Genomic DNA, 16,754 nt, shown 5'->3' with positions numbered 1-16,754 from the left:
AATAAACATTTTTCGTTTGAGGCTTTGTTTTCGAGAAAATCGACTTTGAATTTTCGCTCGGTACGCGTGCACTTTATCGCGTCTCGTTATAACGGATCTCTCACTGTAGATCGTTGTCTCGATTGACGTTACTTTTTAATTTTTAAAATTTTTAAATTTTACATTTTTATTCTATATTCTCGACTTCTTTCTTCGCGTAGAATCACCCCCTTGCCGTTTGTACCACCAATTACCAACCACCCTGTATATAATATTTTTTCACGAGGTTTCAAGGTTATCTGTATATTTTTAAACGAAACCCTACATCTTTTTATCCATCGATTGATGCCTCTTTTCATTCTCTATACGAAAATATCGAGGTAAACCTGTCCGAAAATGCTTAGTTTAAGAAATATTTTAATCTTAATTCTGTAAGACTTGGCGTACGACAGACAAATTCATAGCCTCGTGTTTATCTTTCCCTCGTTTCTCATGCGATACATTTGATAAAATTAAAATAGAAGTATCTTTTAAACTATACATTTTCCGACACAAGTACCCACCTTAATACTTTTCTATGGAGAATAAAAAATTACGTGCGTTGACGTAGAAAGATATACAGAGTTCTATTTTTAAAAATACCGATAATCTTGAAATTTCCTTGGAAAAAAAAGAGAAGAAAGATAGAATGAACTTGAAAAAGAAATCTTTCCACCGTTACGCGTCTCCCCTGAAATAGTTTAACCGCGTCCTGAGGAACTTCTTCGTGCGATCGCGACTAAGGCAGATATTTTCGTGATCTCATTTAACTGAGACACCCTGTATTACACATTTTGACTTAAAGAGGACAGTAGAATTCTACACAGAAAGTCAATTAGTCCACAAAGAAGGAATTTTTCTAATCCGCTAAACGATCGACCAACGAAAACAAACGACCGATTGATAACTGTTCCTTCGATCGAACCAATTCCTTTCTCGACCGCATCCCGCAATGAAATTCACTGCAGCATTCAAATCGCGCAATTAACCGCAAGCTGCAGCCACTAGGTACCACACGCGGCACGATTAAGGCCGACGGAGAACGTTCGACGCCTGACTGGTATGCGTCCTAACACAAACGTCTCGTAACAACCGCCTCGACCGCCATTCCCACAAATTCGCCTTAGTCGTACGTCGATTCTCGTCACCCATCGAATTCCTCCAGCGATAAAGTCGATTTCAGTTCATTCCATTAACTGTATTTCTAAAGCTTATCGAACGATTGGGACGCGGAGCGATTAATAATCCGCTTGTCGGCGTACGTGTCGCTGATAAAACGGTGAAAGCTGGAACGAACGACCGCGGCGACGTTTTATCATTTGCCGTAACGTCGATGGGGAAAATGGTTGAGCCAATCTGTGAACGCAGAGAAATTTCCCAAACCAAACTCGGTTATGCTTGCACCATTTAACTTGTACAATTCCCTGCGCGCGGAAACTCGCGGTAAATCGTGCAGGAAGTCATCATGTTCTAATTTATTAACAGAAATTACAAGGCACTGAATTCAAAATCGTCCCAGACGAAGCGTTGTATAGGTACATAGAGGCGTTCGACCACAGTTTCGCTATTGTATGGATCGAGCGCGTTCCGGTCAGGCTGATATTTTTGTCGAATGCCGTTAATCTTAACAAAAATGTCAACGTGACGTTAACGTTTCGTATGAAATTCTTTTTCGTCCACCTGACATCGTTGGACGATGAAAATTTTCATAAATGCACGAGCATTCGCCAACAACTGATTACGGATAGCGCGGATAAAAGACAATTTTAAAGCGAGTATAACGCGGCACAAAGCTGACGGGTTATGAAAAAATCTCTCAACGTTATTACTTGGCGCAGATTCTTAGAATTTACGATTGCAATTTTAAAGTAAAGCCTCAAAGGAACGAACGAACGGTATAATTCCTAAAATACTAATCTCTGTCGATACGTTGCAATTGTCTTTTTGCCTGCTGTGCCGCGTATCCTTTTTCCTTGTTCGTCCTGGAAACATGTACAAAGCTATAGCAGAGAGACGACAGAGTGAATATTCCAGCGATCTATCATCCACGGAAAAAGCCTTTTTCCTTGACGCGAGTCTTGAAAATTTCATTCCATCGCTAAGCTTTCCTTTTTCCTTCTCCTTGGCTCGTGTTTCGTCATTTTGTCACGTCATCGAAGGAAAAGGTTTTCGCATGAACGCGTAAATTTCGTACCGAAACGACGCGACCTAAGGCGAAGGCTCCTCGCTTCGCGACCAAAAGTAGACGCTGAGTCGTTGATGTTACGCGTATTATACAATGTGGCCCTGAAAGAGAAACGTTTATGGAAATTCGCCGCTATAGGACCGTGGCAGTGAATTTTCACCCGAGTCGAAAATATAAAACGTAATCCGTTGATATGGAAATTGCTGTTGCGGGATAATGCCGATAAAATTGCGCTTGTGGCGTTATCTGTTATTGCGGAGAAATTAGATGTCGTCCGAATTAATTAAATTCTCCCCGCTACCCTCAATGATGGGGACGGGGATGGGTGGTATTTGTATGTGCATCATGCGAGATGTTCACCGAACGAGCCTCGATTTAATATTGTCTTTGTTGGTTGATTGATATCATGTCCAGTTCTTCTCGGTTAATCGCTAATTTTCTCTTATTAAACAATATTCTAGAAATAATCTAATTGTCATTTTGTATTTTCATAATAGTACATGTAATTATTTTGGTAGTATATATTACAGCAATATTTTGTAATATTACTAAATATATATTATTAAATCAACGAGAGCGAAAGAAATAAAAATTCATAATTTTAGTACTTTTAGAACACGTTCTGCATCAAATTATTTTTCTGTACGCTGTTTCATATACGTGTAAAAATACTCTCTTTTGTGGTTTTTGATCATTTTCTCTGATATGGAATATTACCTTTTTCATAAAATAAATATTCATTGTGTCTATTCAATTTATAAAATGAATAAATATCCATTTTCCTATAACGTATTCATGCATATGAAATGTATAATACAACAAATTCAATTTCCACCGTAGAAACTTCACTTTACTTTCATACGTGATCAATTACAGCTTTTATCCTCATAGACGATTCCATTAGAAAAGATCACGTTCCTTCTTATAAATGATCAATCGCAATCTTTATTCTTGCAGGCAAACGAAATTCCTATTACAGAGGGTTAAATGCCTTGCCATAATCGACTTCTTAGATAGCAGAAAAAGACCTTTCTGAATGCGCAGCAATTTCCTCGCATTTCACGAGAATTCCACGAGAATTTCGTTCTCGTTATCGGTGTCATCGATTGCAAGTATCGCGGCATCGTGTGAAATTCGTGTAACGATTTCTCCCGAGGCTTTGGTGCTCGGTAACTTTTAATTTTCCTCCGGCGATGGGTTACCAGCGAACCGACCACCCCGTCACGTTTTTCCACGCGCTGCTTTATGGAACATTTCCCCTGGGGTGATGTCTACGTGGAATCGCAGTTTCTTTTGCTTACTTCTCTCGCTCTCTGCTCGGTCTCTATACTTTCAAAGCGAATATTTCTAGCTGACAGACGAACCATCGTCTGCCAAAGACTGTCCTTGAATCACAGTTTAACGAAATGGCCACGATATCTCCAGGATAGAGTTTGCGGAAACTTGTCGTGAAAGAACACCGAGGTCACCCTGTTTGCCATCAAACTTTCTCGTTCGTGGAAAACCCGATATTTCAACGTTTCAAAAGTTAAACTGATCGACTACTATCTTCGTAAATTTCTCAGTTTTATCACTCGGGTATAGAATTAAGGTAAACTTTGGAAAGTAATTTTGTGGAAAACGTCATCGCTTCTTTTTATTTTTCGATTTATAGGATTGATCAGTGAGCAGTTTATTTAACGCTAGAATCGTCGGCGGTTTATTTATGAAACTTCCACCGAAGAAATAAGAACGAGAGATGTACAAACGCCACATAACGTAGGAATATTGGAGTTTTATTCGCGAATGTAAATGAAAATATTAGCAGCTATGCGCAATAATAAAATAACAATAGCTTTCAGTGTAATTTCATTTCCAACGATTCGTAAAGAGAATTTTCTCGTTTCTCGATCGAACCATGGTCTTCGAAGAACATGTCTTTGTCCATATAGTTTGCAAAAAATCATTGACATTTCCACAAACCCACCATTATAAATTTATCACATTTCTGTGAAACATTGGCCTGTCTGATGATCTGTTACTCGAACAATTCCAGTATTAAATGAATAATTCCACCTGATACGAACGAGAAATATGGGCCAGAGTGACGAATTTATTTCTATCCATTTCCATCTCTACGGACGCTTTAAATTGCGTTGTTTTCGTCACGGACAAAGGTATCGCGGAAGATAAGCTGGCTCTGTTTGTCGAACGAATCTTCGATAGGAATCGACGTTTACTCGAGTATAAAAATATCGTCCTAGAAATCCAGTTTCGCCTTTGTACCTTCTTACAATCGTTCTACTTTTGTATTTTTACTGCTCGTCAATGAAATTCAATTGCATCTGTCTACTTCTCGATCCTAGGAATCAGTTCTTCTCTCATAATTCAATTTAATCGAGATTCTTATAAATAATAAGCTTTACACTGTACTTTAACGTACGTCCTATTAATCTAGCACGTGTGTATGTATATTCTGCGATTCTGTGTATAATATAGAAGCTGTGTACCGGCGGAAATAATTTTGCAAATGGAGAGCGGAAGATCTCCCAACGGTAACATCGTCGTTCGCGAATTACCAAGAACAGCCTACGACGAGAAATATCCAGTGAAGCGAAAGTTTCGCGGCAGATCGAACCCTGGAATATTCGCTAGATTCGTTTCCCTCGCAAAGAAAGCCGTATATTCTTACCTCGTATCGAGGTTACGACGAACGAGACTTTTCCGACGAATCAGTCTTTTCAAACCTTTCGGATATCGATATGCGATTTTTTCTTTTTGCCTTGTCTATCGTTGAAAATTCTTCGAATCGGACAGAGCAGGCGAGGATCTCGATAAGTCACGTTTTATGGAAGAGCAATTTTAAAATTCAATACTCGTCGATCGATTCCACGTTAAAATTATCTTTCCATTTGATTTTTACATTAAAATACCTGCTTTCGTCGTCGCCTTAAAAATTTAAAAAATAGTAATAACGTCGATTGATTAATAACGATCGAGTTAAGCTAACGTAACGATTAAACTATTATTATTCATTTGATTTACAATTAAAATAATTCAAAAGGCCTATCCCTTTGAATGACAATATAATAATAATATTTTATAATCGATCTGTGATTATAATTATAAAAATAATAACTACGTGACAGCCAACGTGTTGACCGCAGTATTACTCTGTTATTATCTCTATTAAAGCAGTTTCACCGCGCCGGAAAGACACTCTATCGCCGTGAAAAATTTACGAAGCGACCAACCGCACCGGTCTTTCTCAGGGCAATAAGAAACAGAGACAGAAGTGTTCTTTTTATACGCCGTGCACGGTGTTTTCCCGGTGGCGTTTCGTCGACAGCGGGAACATTTCGTGCCGACCAGAGGAAATTTACAGTGGAATGGAACGGTGGGTGCACGTAGCCTCGCGAAAACATACCACGTAACGCCACTTTTCCCTGCTTGTACGTCGCTCGTTGTTTCCGTAATATGTTTGCACAGGCTATGTTCCCCTGTGTAATTTTAAAGAAACGGCCGTTTCGCGTTGCCCTAGAGGAAACGATACACGTTGTGGGAGACGTTGGCGGTTCCAACGCGGTTCACAGGATCGAGATCGAAATGGACGCTGAGAGAAACGCGAGAGTGCGTGCAATAGGAATCCGTGGACATACTGTTAAGATGGTACAGCGACTGAACGTAGAATCGTGGAAAAAAAAATTGTCGCTTAACCTCGCCGCGTTTTTTCTGTCACTTTGAACGTAATTTTATTTTATTTTATTCTATTATTTTTTAATTGAAACATATCTTAAGTTGAAGCAAAATGCGATGAAATTGCTGCCTATACGCAATATCTCAATTCGATTTTATGTCAAATATTCCCTTGGAACATTAGAAATTCTTTTTGTTCTTTTCAAATGAGAGTAAAAAATCGAAATATAAAAAATCGAGGATCGTAGAGGCGTCATAAGTATGCGGACACGTATCTGTTTTTGACAAAATGTAATTTGGCTAGAGAATTACTGGTAGAAAGACTGAGGATGATTTTATCCTTCGTTGTGTCGAATATAACTCTACAATAGAAATCGAAGGTATTGAAACAAAACTATTAGCATAAATATCGAAGAGACTGAAAATTTATTCTCTACGTTTCATTGACTGATAAAGATAAATTGATTGAAATTGTGAAATTTGACGAATATCGAACGAAACAGGGCAAGTACCCTTACATTACGTTCCAAGCTTTCGATATAAAAATACGAAGCTTTTTATCGTATATAAAAAAGCACATTCTACTGATTACACAGGGTCGAATATTTCCGACTGAAAATTCTTTTCAATAGAGTCAAGCGAAGTAGTTTCGAGTCGTTTCCCCTCCGAATCGAGACGGAGCTCCTTCCCGTTCGCTTTAGAGAAACATACTTTCCATAGAAGCGATGGAACGAAACCGAGTGTGAGAATCGCTCGAATCGAGAAAGCAAACTGTGCCAAGAGCATCTTCTTGATTCGAGTGCACGAGTTTAACAGCGAATACTTATATTATCTTCTTGTAGAATACAGAATGGAACGAACAATGATACTTGGAATTTGTATTCGAGATTTGCATTTAGTTAGGTCGGATAAGAGAATAGACAATAGACAGAGGTAAAATCAAACTAGATTACCTTTTGCAGATGACCTTTTTCGAGGGTTTCTTTCTACGTAATTTTGTCGACCGATTGCTTAGAGATAGCAGGACAGAATTATTAGCATTTTACTTATTGTTCTGGAATAAATATCAAAATTCTAAAGTTCCGAAATTTCAAAGGCTGACAGTTCCAAAATTTCCAAGACAGAAAATCTCAGAGGTATCAAGTTTCAAAATTTCAAAGAACCAAATATTTAAATCCTCGAAGATTCAAAATTCCACAGCTTCGAAATTTTGTAAACGACGATATTTCAAACATTTCGCCTTCAAAAACTTCGACAAGAACGAAATTTTCTCTCCCCAAATCTCTCAGCGATAACCTTCGACACTTGTCAGTTAGTTGTCAGTGATAACCCGCGAATATTTCGCGCGTCATAGCGCAACGATTGTTTATCAAGGAAAAAAAAAATTGAGATTTAAATTAGAGGAAGATATGCAGATAATTTTTTGTACAGTAGCTAGCGTGTCCGTAACTGAGGCGTTCGTGGGTCATCCGCGGTTGAAACATAGCTGTTCTAGACACGGGTTAAGGTTGAACGAATAATTCGCCACCTTCCGTTTCGCTTCACCGGAGATACAGCCATCTGGCACGCGAACCTACGATTCATTCTTCCGAGCGACGTCCGCTCGTCAATGATGGCCATCCTGAGCTGCAATCGCGAATCATTACGTGCACGTGAATTATCGTTCCTTAATAACGAGTTTATGCCGCTTCGAAGCTTTTACACTCGTGATTTCAATCGGTTGAAGATGATTCAAGATGAAATGCTGATGGATTTATACAAAATTAAAGGTTTCTTCGGGTTTTTCTGCATCCATTATATTCTTTCTGGGTTATCTTGATCTTTGTAGGCTTTGAAAAAATCTAAAATAGTTCTCGAATGCTTATCAACGTCTCTACTATGTTATACGGTCAATTCGTTCAATCAAATATTCGAAACTTTTTCAGTAGAATGTTTAACGATGAAATTTCACTTAAATCGTCGGTAAGTCGATCAATTCCAGAGAGATTAAATATAATCGCACGATATGTTTATATATAATGCCAGCTTCCAATTTTAAAATAGAAATTCAATTTCTAAAATTCAATCGAAATCAAAATTAAACGAAATATACTTGCAGTAATGAAGAAATAAAAAATTGACGAAAATTCTCTTTATTTCTCTATAGGTTTCGAAATGAATCATTACCTACGCGGAATGTAGTAAATTAAACACTCGATTCATTGAAAATCGAAAACAATTCACCGGCAATTTTTGCCCATTCGCGTCACTCGAATCTATATCGGGATTTTTGATGGATTTTTACGAACCATGGAAAAATGAGCAGGCAAATGTTCGCAATGTAATGTAAGCAACGTCGAATGAGCGCCCGTTTTTATTTGAAATTCCATTATCGGTTCGGTGAAGGACCGATGCAATCCGAATTACAAATGCCGATCGAAATTGCCCGGTGAAATACGATGTTTCGCGTAATTTATCCCGAACCCTCTGTTCCCGCGTAACGATAAATCCTGGTTCGTTCGCGTATTCATGAAAAAGCCAGTCGTCACACGCGTAATATACATAGACATCCTAGTTTTATCCTAGAACGCTATCCTTTCGCCTTTTGTGAAACGTCTGACAGCAAATTCAACGCGAAGCTTTCCTATAGATCTGTTACAATGGAGAAATATTATAATATTGGCTAGAAACATAATACTAAAACGTTATGATGGAAACATAGTCTCTTCGTTTTTAAACGAAGGAAAACCGTCATCTCTGATATATAAATGGAAAAATAATTTCAACGGTACGATAGAAACGTTATTACACATAGAAAGATTGAAATATCGCAATAATAGAGTGGGGACGTATTAAAAATTAAATTTGTCATGTTAATTTAAAAATTTCATGATACAGAGAAGACGATAACATATGAAAACTAATTGTTTTTTTCATTTAAATTGTACATCCATTTTGTTTTAATTAAATTTCTAACGTAGAAGATTCTGTACAAGAGCATAGCGTAACGAAATATCGAGACTTTTTTCTTAAAGACGAGTGGTCTATGTCCACCTCGCCTTTAAAAATTTTCCCGGACCATGAAAACCAAGACAGATACACCTTTTCTCTCTTTCAAACGTTTCCCAACCAACGAATCGGCAAAATGGTACCACAACGCTAACGTGAACCGTGTGTATGTGCTTTGTGTTTCAGTATGCGTACAGTGGCCAGAGGGTAGGTGCTTCCACGACGTGCCGGAATCGGCACTGCTGAATCTCTACTTCGAGATCCGTGAGAATTGCCACGGGTTTTCCTGAAGGCGATGCCAAGAAAAAGGCAGCGACAGTGATCACGGCCGAATGAAACAGAGACGTTCAACGAAACTCATCGTCGCCGAGCTACGACCGTGCTCGAAGTATCGCGACAGACAGTGAAAACCTAAAAAAAGTTTCACAATTTTCGTTTGTTTCTTCCCCAACAGCCGCCAACACACCACGACCAAGCCAACATAAAAAAAAAACAAATCAAAAGTAGAACAAAAGAAAGACAGAAAAAGACAGCCACGAGAGTATCTAGGGAGAGACTGGTTCGCTCTCAAGGGAGAGAACAGTCTGATTATCTCCACGATTCACGATAGCTCTTTTATACTGCTACTATATTTTTTTCTTATTTTTTTTTTTCGATCGCATTTTTTCTCCCATAAACTTCGCTGAATAAAAATCAGCGAGCGTTGTCTCTTGAAACATACGATTCTACGTGTCACAGAGACGAGTTAGAGGAGGGGAAAAAAAACGAATCATTTAAAGTTTCATGAACGAACTTTACAAGTTTTAAGATTAGACGAGACATTTTAAGGTGAAGATAATGTAGACTCGACTCGTTCAAGACACGAAATATCGCGTGAAAACGATACTTTCTTTCGTTTTCTCGCGTTACCACAGGTCTAGCACTGACCCTTAGATGGTCCTCGCGAAAAACGGCTCCGTTTTTACCGTCCCCCCGCCCCCACGCTCTGTCTGACCCTCTTTTTTAGGGTTCTCGATGATTCCAGCAGAACCAAGGTGGGTGTACAGACTTTATTTAACTACAACTAATTGCTCGTCGTTCAACCAGCTCGCGAACTACTGTCTTATATACTCTTACCTATCGAAGTATATATTTTATCTCACGTAAATTTTTTTCTTTTTTTTTTTCTGGTTAATTTTAATCTTTTCTGTCTTCTCACTCGTCTTCCCCCACCCTTGTGTACGAGGGAGAGCTCGTGCTCAATATACCAGGACCCCGATCCTACGTCTTTTTCTCTTACACACACATACACACATGTAAAAACAAACATGGAAGTGTTTGTTGGAACGTGAAAGGAGCAGTCCGTGGTCTTTCCCCGAGCCAGCGGTAGAAAAGTTACGGGAAATCTTTAAGAAGAAGAAAAATTACGCTTGATACGAACGCCTCTCTGACATTCATTAACTCTAGTTTCCAATGTTTTCGAGATTTCTCTTGTATCCTTAGCTTCTCACTCAATTTTTTACACATCGAATCTCTTTTATATCCTTCGATCTTTTCTTATATTTTCTTTCGAATGTTTCTTTTTTAACGAAGTCCTAATATTTTACTGTTTTCACGTTCACTACCAGGTGTAATTTTTTTTCATTATCGTCTCGAACGTAAATTTCGCATATTCTTCCGATAGATGAGTGAGAGAAAATTTGAAAATGAACACGTGAGTAGCATCTATCGGTCAGTGGTAGATCGACCCGAGACAGAGCGAGCCTCTGCCTTTCCTGGATCGACGGATCGATGATTCCTAATCGCGAAAACCGATTTCATATCTCGAAGGAAACTTGAGCGAACCATAAATACCGTAAAATACCACTAGGTTCTATCGAGCCTACGTTAGTAAGCGAGAAAGGATCGATGTTCCTCTCGAATCGGAAAGAACGATCGATCCTTGAGCTCTCGAGATTCAAGCGACGTCCTTGACGATTTGCTTTTTTGCTCTCGCTGACGTTTCCACACGACCATTTTTCGCGAGTTTTCGATTAGATCGTAAGGTTAGCGTTAGTCACGGAACTACAGGGTATACGAAAGTATGTATTTTTACGACATTCCAACGATCGGAGAAGCGTTTACTTGTTTCAGCGTTAGCGTAACGTTTGTACTTTAGCTGTTTCATCCGGTTTCTTTGGACATAAATCGATACAGGGTATTATTTCTAGTGATCGTAAGAGAGTTACCTTTTATAGCGTTTTCAAAGTGTCTGTTTAAGGGCAAACTATTACTTTAGTAACGATACATTCCGTATATTGATTATAATGATCGTCAACGTGCTGTTTAAAGTTTCATGAATCACTTCTTAGCTTTGTATTGTTTAGGGAAAAAGAATTCGTCGACGATCTGGATGGCCTTAATGAGTTCCTAATCGTTAATAATTCAACTTTTTATATTCTTCTACTTTATAACGAAGCCAACAATGATACGATAATGACGGGAGAAAAAGAAGATTTGAACGCTAGAGCTATCGGTCTTGTTACAACGAAGCATTTCAAATTTATCCTTTTACATCCATCGAAAATATGCAGGTGCCTTTGACAAAATTAATTTTGTATTTTACTCGGACAGAAATATAATTACCACGCTACCTCGTTTCTGTTATATCATTTTAACGAAGCGTACTCGTGATGTTTAGCAATACGAAGGGACGTTATAGGAAAATTGTATGACACAAAGAGGATCCATAGCATCGTAACGTGTCGGGAATAATCTTTTTCTACATCAACCATTCTCAGATTTTTTCAGAGTCACATTTACCTTTTCTAAATTGAACTGTATAACGCCAAGCGTTAAATATTCTCTAACTACTAAACTGTAGTGACGAAATAGCAATTGAGACTTCTCTGTTAAAGACAAGCTGGCTACGATTAGAGGCTAACAATATACACGAAGAACGCGTAAAATACTTGAAATACACAAGTTACACGGAACATGTGTATAAGATATTTAGGCACACGTCGAAGACCGATAGCGTTAGCATGGAATTCTCACGAAGGATACAGCTATAAGCCAAAGGTTTCGCGATAGAATCCCATCGATAGAACGAAGCAGCTCAGCCAGACAGTTGCAAAGTAAACTCCATTCCAGTGATCCAGAACAGTCAGATCGACCAATTCTCTTTCAGGATTCAAAGCACGTTGGCTTTCTCGCGTTCGTGACTTCAGGTGTTTCGCACCTAAGAGGGAAAACGGTATTACTCTCGAGACGAATTTCCAAACGGTGCTCGACGAATCGAAATACGCTCATGACACATTCCCATTGTAACAAATTGGAAAGGTAAAGTGGTGCATCAACGCGCGTCCCTTTGAAACGTTTCACTGTCGTCGGCTTCCATTCGAAAAATATAAAAGCGTGCGCCACTTTAACGTTTCCGAGATGTCGATTCGATGGAAAAATGGTACTAGTAACCGTAGTAGTGGATGGAATCGAAGCGTAAAAAACGATCGGAAAAAAAAAGGGAAGAAGACATCGATGGGGTTGGAGACTATGAAGAAGTCACAATAGAGGGCACGCAACGAAGAGAGAAAAGAGAAGAGGGAAGCGACACGATAAGAAAACGGTACAATGTTATACTGGAGAAGACAGGGAATCGAATTAAACGCCGTGACGCCTCGATCGATTCGCTTCTAAGTAGTACGAGTTGACAGGACTTGTTAGTTTCGCGGAAACTTGATTTCGATGTTTCTTGCCTCGATGTGTACGAGTGTCTCGACGAGTGTCTCCAACATTGCACAGGATAAAATAATTACGATGGAATATCGGAACCTTGATAATGAATGATAAAAGAGACTGGAGATTAAACTTGTAGAATTTGACCTCTTCGCTCGTAATATCGAGCAACGTTCGTGGCGAGGATTATAATTTCGATTTAATTGTATTTATCGTAGTATGTGGTTCGAAATTTAACTTTGCCATTAAAACGTTATAGCGTTATTTGAACTTTAATTTTCATACGTTGTAACGATGTACGTAATCCAAAATACTAATGTTATATGTAAGTTTTATTTATTAACGAAATTTTAGTTTCAACTTTAGTTTCATTGATAAACGTAGCTTAGTGACGATATCTTTTTAATATGTTCGATCCGACGTAATGTTTTATAGATTGCCATTAATGTTATACGCATATAAGAAGAAACTATCAAAAAGCAAGAGTGAGAATTAAAGGAAGTAGCGAGAAATATTAGAACGATTGGTTCTGTGTCACCAATTAATCAGCTTTTTTCCATTTCTCTGCTCTTTTTATTATCAAGGTTCCAATGGACAGATCACTCGCGCGGTTTAAGGAAAGAATGCGGTTACTGTTCGTCGGAAAGCGAGTGATTCAATGTGTTTTCTGGCCAGGCAATAAAGAAGGAGTTTTCTACTTTATCAAAAGTAACACCGAGAATTCTCACTGTCCATCTCGAACTTCGATTACGTGGCATGCATCGTTCGTATCCCTTGCAAAACCTTTTATCTTTATTTTCCATCCCCTTAGTTTGATTATAGCCTTTTCTCTCTTTCGTTTTGCTCGAACCTCGCCATTCGAGCGTCATATTCTTTTCTTTTGTCTCCTTTGATTCATCTTTATTTATCTTCTTTTATATCTCTTCCCGAGTACTTTTTGTGTGTTCTGTGCTCTTCCTGTTTTCCTCGTGAAACTTTCTGACAATCCTTTAATCCTTCGGGTTTCTATTTATTTTTCTTATCTCGTTTAATCGTGTTTGTTAAAACAGGGGAGAAAGATCGAATGATTTTTTAAAACATCCACTTTATCCGCCTGTGTTCAACGATCCTGGAAATTCTGTTTCCTTCGGGAAGTATATATCGATATTAATCGATGATGTTCCAAGAGTTACAAAGTTTATGCGTATTTAAGATTCTCTTCGTTGTAGAAGCGAAGCGTTAGGTCACAAAAGCGCAAAGCAGAGTTCGAAGGAATGCATGCAGTAGGCTTTTTTTGGTCTTGATTAGTGGCGTCTAGCTTTCAGTGAGTAACACTGCGACAAGAATCCCGAACTCGATCGTAACCCGGTAGATATTGGGATATTTATCGAGCGATAGATCTTATACCAAAGTGTAGAAAGGGAAAACTTTAAATTGCTATACTAAATTTGAAAAGAGAGGCTTGATTAAATTTTTAACGTAAATTTGAAGAAGCAAAATCCAAAATTTGGAAAGAGAAAATCCTAAATTTCTAATTTAAATTTCTAAGGAGAAGGTTTTAAATTTCTATTCCAAATTTGACAAAAAGAAATTCTAGACATCCCAAATTTGGAAAAAGGCAAAAATTGGAATTTTTAGAACTTTCCTAGTTTCTTAGAAACTGTAAAAGGACAAATATCGAGACTTGAAAATTTCCCATTTTCGTAGAAAGTTAGGAATATTGTAAAGATTGATATATTGAAAAAAGTATAAAGCAAGGATAAAGAAAATTAAAAAATGACAATGGTGAAAAAAAGTTACCTGTGCGCAACGAGAATGGTTCTATCGCTCGATAAAGTTCTTTTAAAGCTTGTTCGACACGCTCGACAACCGTATCCAGAAGCCCCGTCACCGTTTGCATGCCACGTGTACCACCTTTCTTCACACACGTAAAGCATTTTTAAAGGTCGTTGCAAAACCGTGTCTCTCTGCCGTGTTCTCACGTTCTCTCTGTGTCGTTCCCTGCTCTCTGTCGGCTCTTACGATTCACTTGCTACTGCGCGCCACGATCGTTGTTGCTGTACATCGTTGATGTGCACGTGCCATCCAGGAAGAAAGAGACGGACAAGGAACCAGACATCCGAAGAAACAAGCGAAACGGCGATGTCTCGTCTACGAGTTGGTAGCTTTGTGCATCGGAGAACTCCGCGGTTTTCCATGATGCTCGATATGTAGTTGTTGAATATTCGAAGCTTCCGAGATATCGAGATACCATTGCGGAAGAACATTCCAGCAAATGTACCGCGTATTAAAAAAGAATGTTTCACCTGAATTTGAAATTCTCGTGCGCGATATGTTTGAAGGAAATTGTGAAATTCTCAATTTAGGAATTTTGCAAAACTTCCTAAATTAACGAATACTAAAAGTCTACCGATTCTGAAAATTCCTATTGGCATTAAAAAATGAAGCACGGTATTTCGACATCTCGAGGTTGCTAGACTGAATCCTATTATAAATTTATCACAAACGCACAAAGCTACCCTCGAAGAGGAACTCGTTCGCTCGAACATCCAAGCTGAAAAGGCAAAAGGTCAAGAGCACTGGAAAATAGCTCGTAGCATGACTTCTGCAGGATGTCAAGAAAAATAGAGGATAACTATCGAAACTTCTCAAGCAGAGTGGACGAACGATAAGTTTCCACTAACAATAAGAGGCAATCGAGAAAATCAAAAAAGGAGAATCGAGGCAGAATCATATAGAAAAAAGATTCCACGTTGACAATGCGATATAAAGGACAGATATATGTATATATAATACACACATATAACAATCGTGAACATGGGTCAAGATCTGGTAGTAAAGAAGAAGAAGAAGAAGAAGAAGAAGAAAGGATGACGAACCTTTGTGAGGATCAGATGGCCACCACCTTATGTGTTCCTCCCATGGCCTGAAACGGATAGTCGAAGAGCAGCGGACGCCAAAACGCGAAGAGAAGGAAGGAGAAAGGTCGGGATTATTTCTTAGTGTCGAATGCCAAACAAATTTTTTAAACAGAAACAATATATATATATACGAGTCTCGCCTGTGCTAGCTTTTAGTCTCTAGGGTTTCCTCTGTCCGGTGGTAAAAGCATGAGGTATTCTCGTACGTAATAATTCGTATGATTTGATTAATTTTTAGCGTAACGATTACTACATTAACCCATCGCTCTGTGCCTACCTTAAACAGTCCTCGTACTCTTTGTACCAATTTCTCTGTCAAACCGATTTATTCCTTTTCTCTCCTTCCCTGTCTTTACATCCAGAAAAAACCTTGGCTGTTTAATTCCTATTTTTTGTACTCGATTAATCGATTAATCCGGCCGAATCGCGGCTCACACCGCTCGCAAACACCACCAGTCTCTAAAAGCACTCTCTCTCGTTTTTGTTTCACCACGTATCATACATTTCTTCCTTTTTTTCTTTTTTTTTTTTTTTACTTTTCAATGTATAACCGGCTGCAAGCAAATATCTCGAGTTCATATCCCGTAACACTTACGTTTGACGCATCAGTGCTGGCCTTTTGCGCGGAAACGTTGGATGATCATGGACACTCTGGTTTTTCTTTTTTTTTTTTTTTTGTCGTAGTAGATTGTGCCAAGTAGTTTTTGCGGGGATTTTTCGATAGTGGACTGACTCGCAGAGAATGGAGAGTTTTTTTTAGTAATTAGAATACTTTTGGGGGTGATTGATGCACAGCATACATTTTTTTGGATTCTTTCTTTTTCTGTGTTGATTAACGTATAGTTTCGAGGTGGTAGTGTATATAGATAGTTAGAACGATGTTAGTCGCTTCTTATATTTAACGTAGCATGATAAATTAACCAGCGTCTGTGGGATATTTTAGAAATAGAAAATGTTGAGAGACCAAGAAAGAAATTCCAAAATTCGGAAATTAATCCTGTAAATTCTACACCTTAAATTCTTTGACATTTTAACGTTAAAATATAGAGTGTCCAAAATTCATCCATCGAATACGACAGAAACGATCAATCTGTAAGAAAAAGATCATACGATAACGTATAGTTAAATGTCTCTCGAGCCAGCACTGTTCCGCCATCACGTTCGTTGAGAATCGAGATCGAGCTACTGGTCGAATCGTTTAACCGATTGCTACGTATTAATAATCGACCACTATGGTTAAACAATAGTCGTATTAACGATCACCACTTTGACGGTGCTCGTCACTGGCTCCTATA

General features: G+C 38.5%; 1 protein-coding gene across 2 annotated transcripts in view; it reads left to right on the top strand.

Annotated features, from left to right (window-relative positions):
- LOC117205981 (RNA binding protein fox-1 homolog 2-like) overlaps positions 1–16,754 on the top strand; it is a 346,747-nt gene that overhangs the window by 289,830 nt on the left and 40,163 nt on the right. For both annotated transcript variants that reach the window (XM_033444875.1, XM_033444876.1), the window contains one exon: positions 9,053–9,073. In XM_033444875.1, coding sequence (XP_033300766.1) covers positions 9,053–9,073 — 21 coding nt within the window. The remainder of the gene's footprint in view (positions 1–9,052; positions 9,074–16,754) is intronic.

This window comes from Bombus bifarius, unplaced genomic scaffold (assembly GCF_011952205.1).
Source record: "Bombus bifarius isolate JDL3187 unplaced genomic scaffold, Bbif_JDL3187 scf7180000007996, whole genome shotgun sequence".
NCBI lineage: Eukaryota > Metazoa > Arthropoda > Insecta > Hymenoptera > Apidae > Bombus > Bombus bifarius.
The sequence above is the reverse complement of the archived record's forward strand: the minus strand, read 5'-3'. Positions and strand labels throughout refer to the sequence as shown.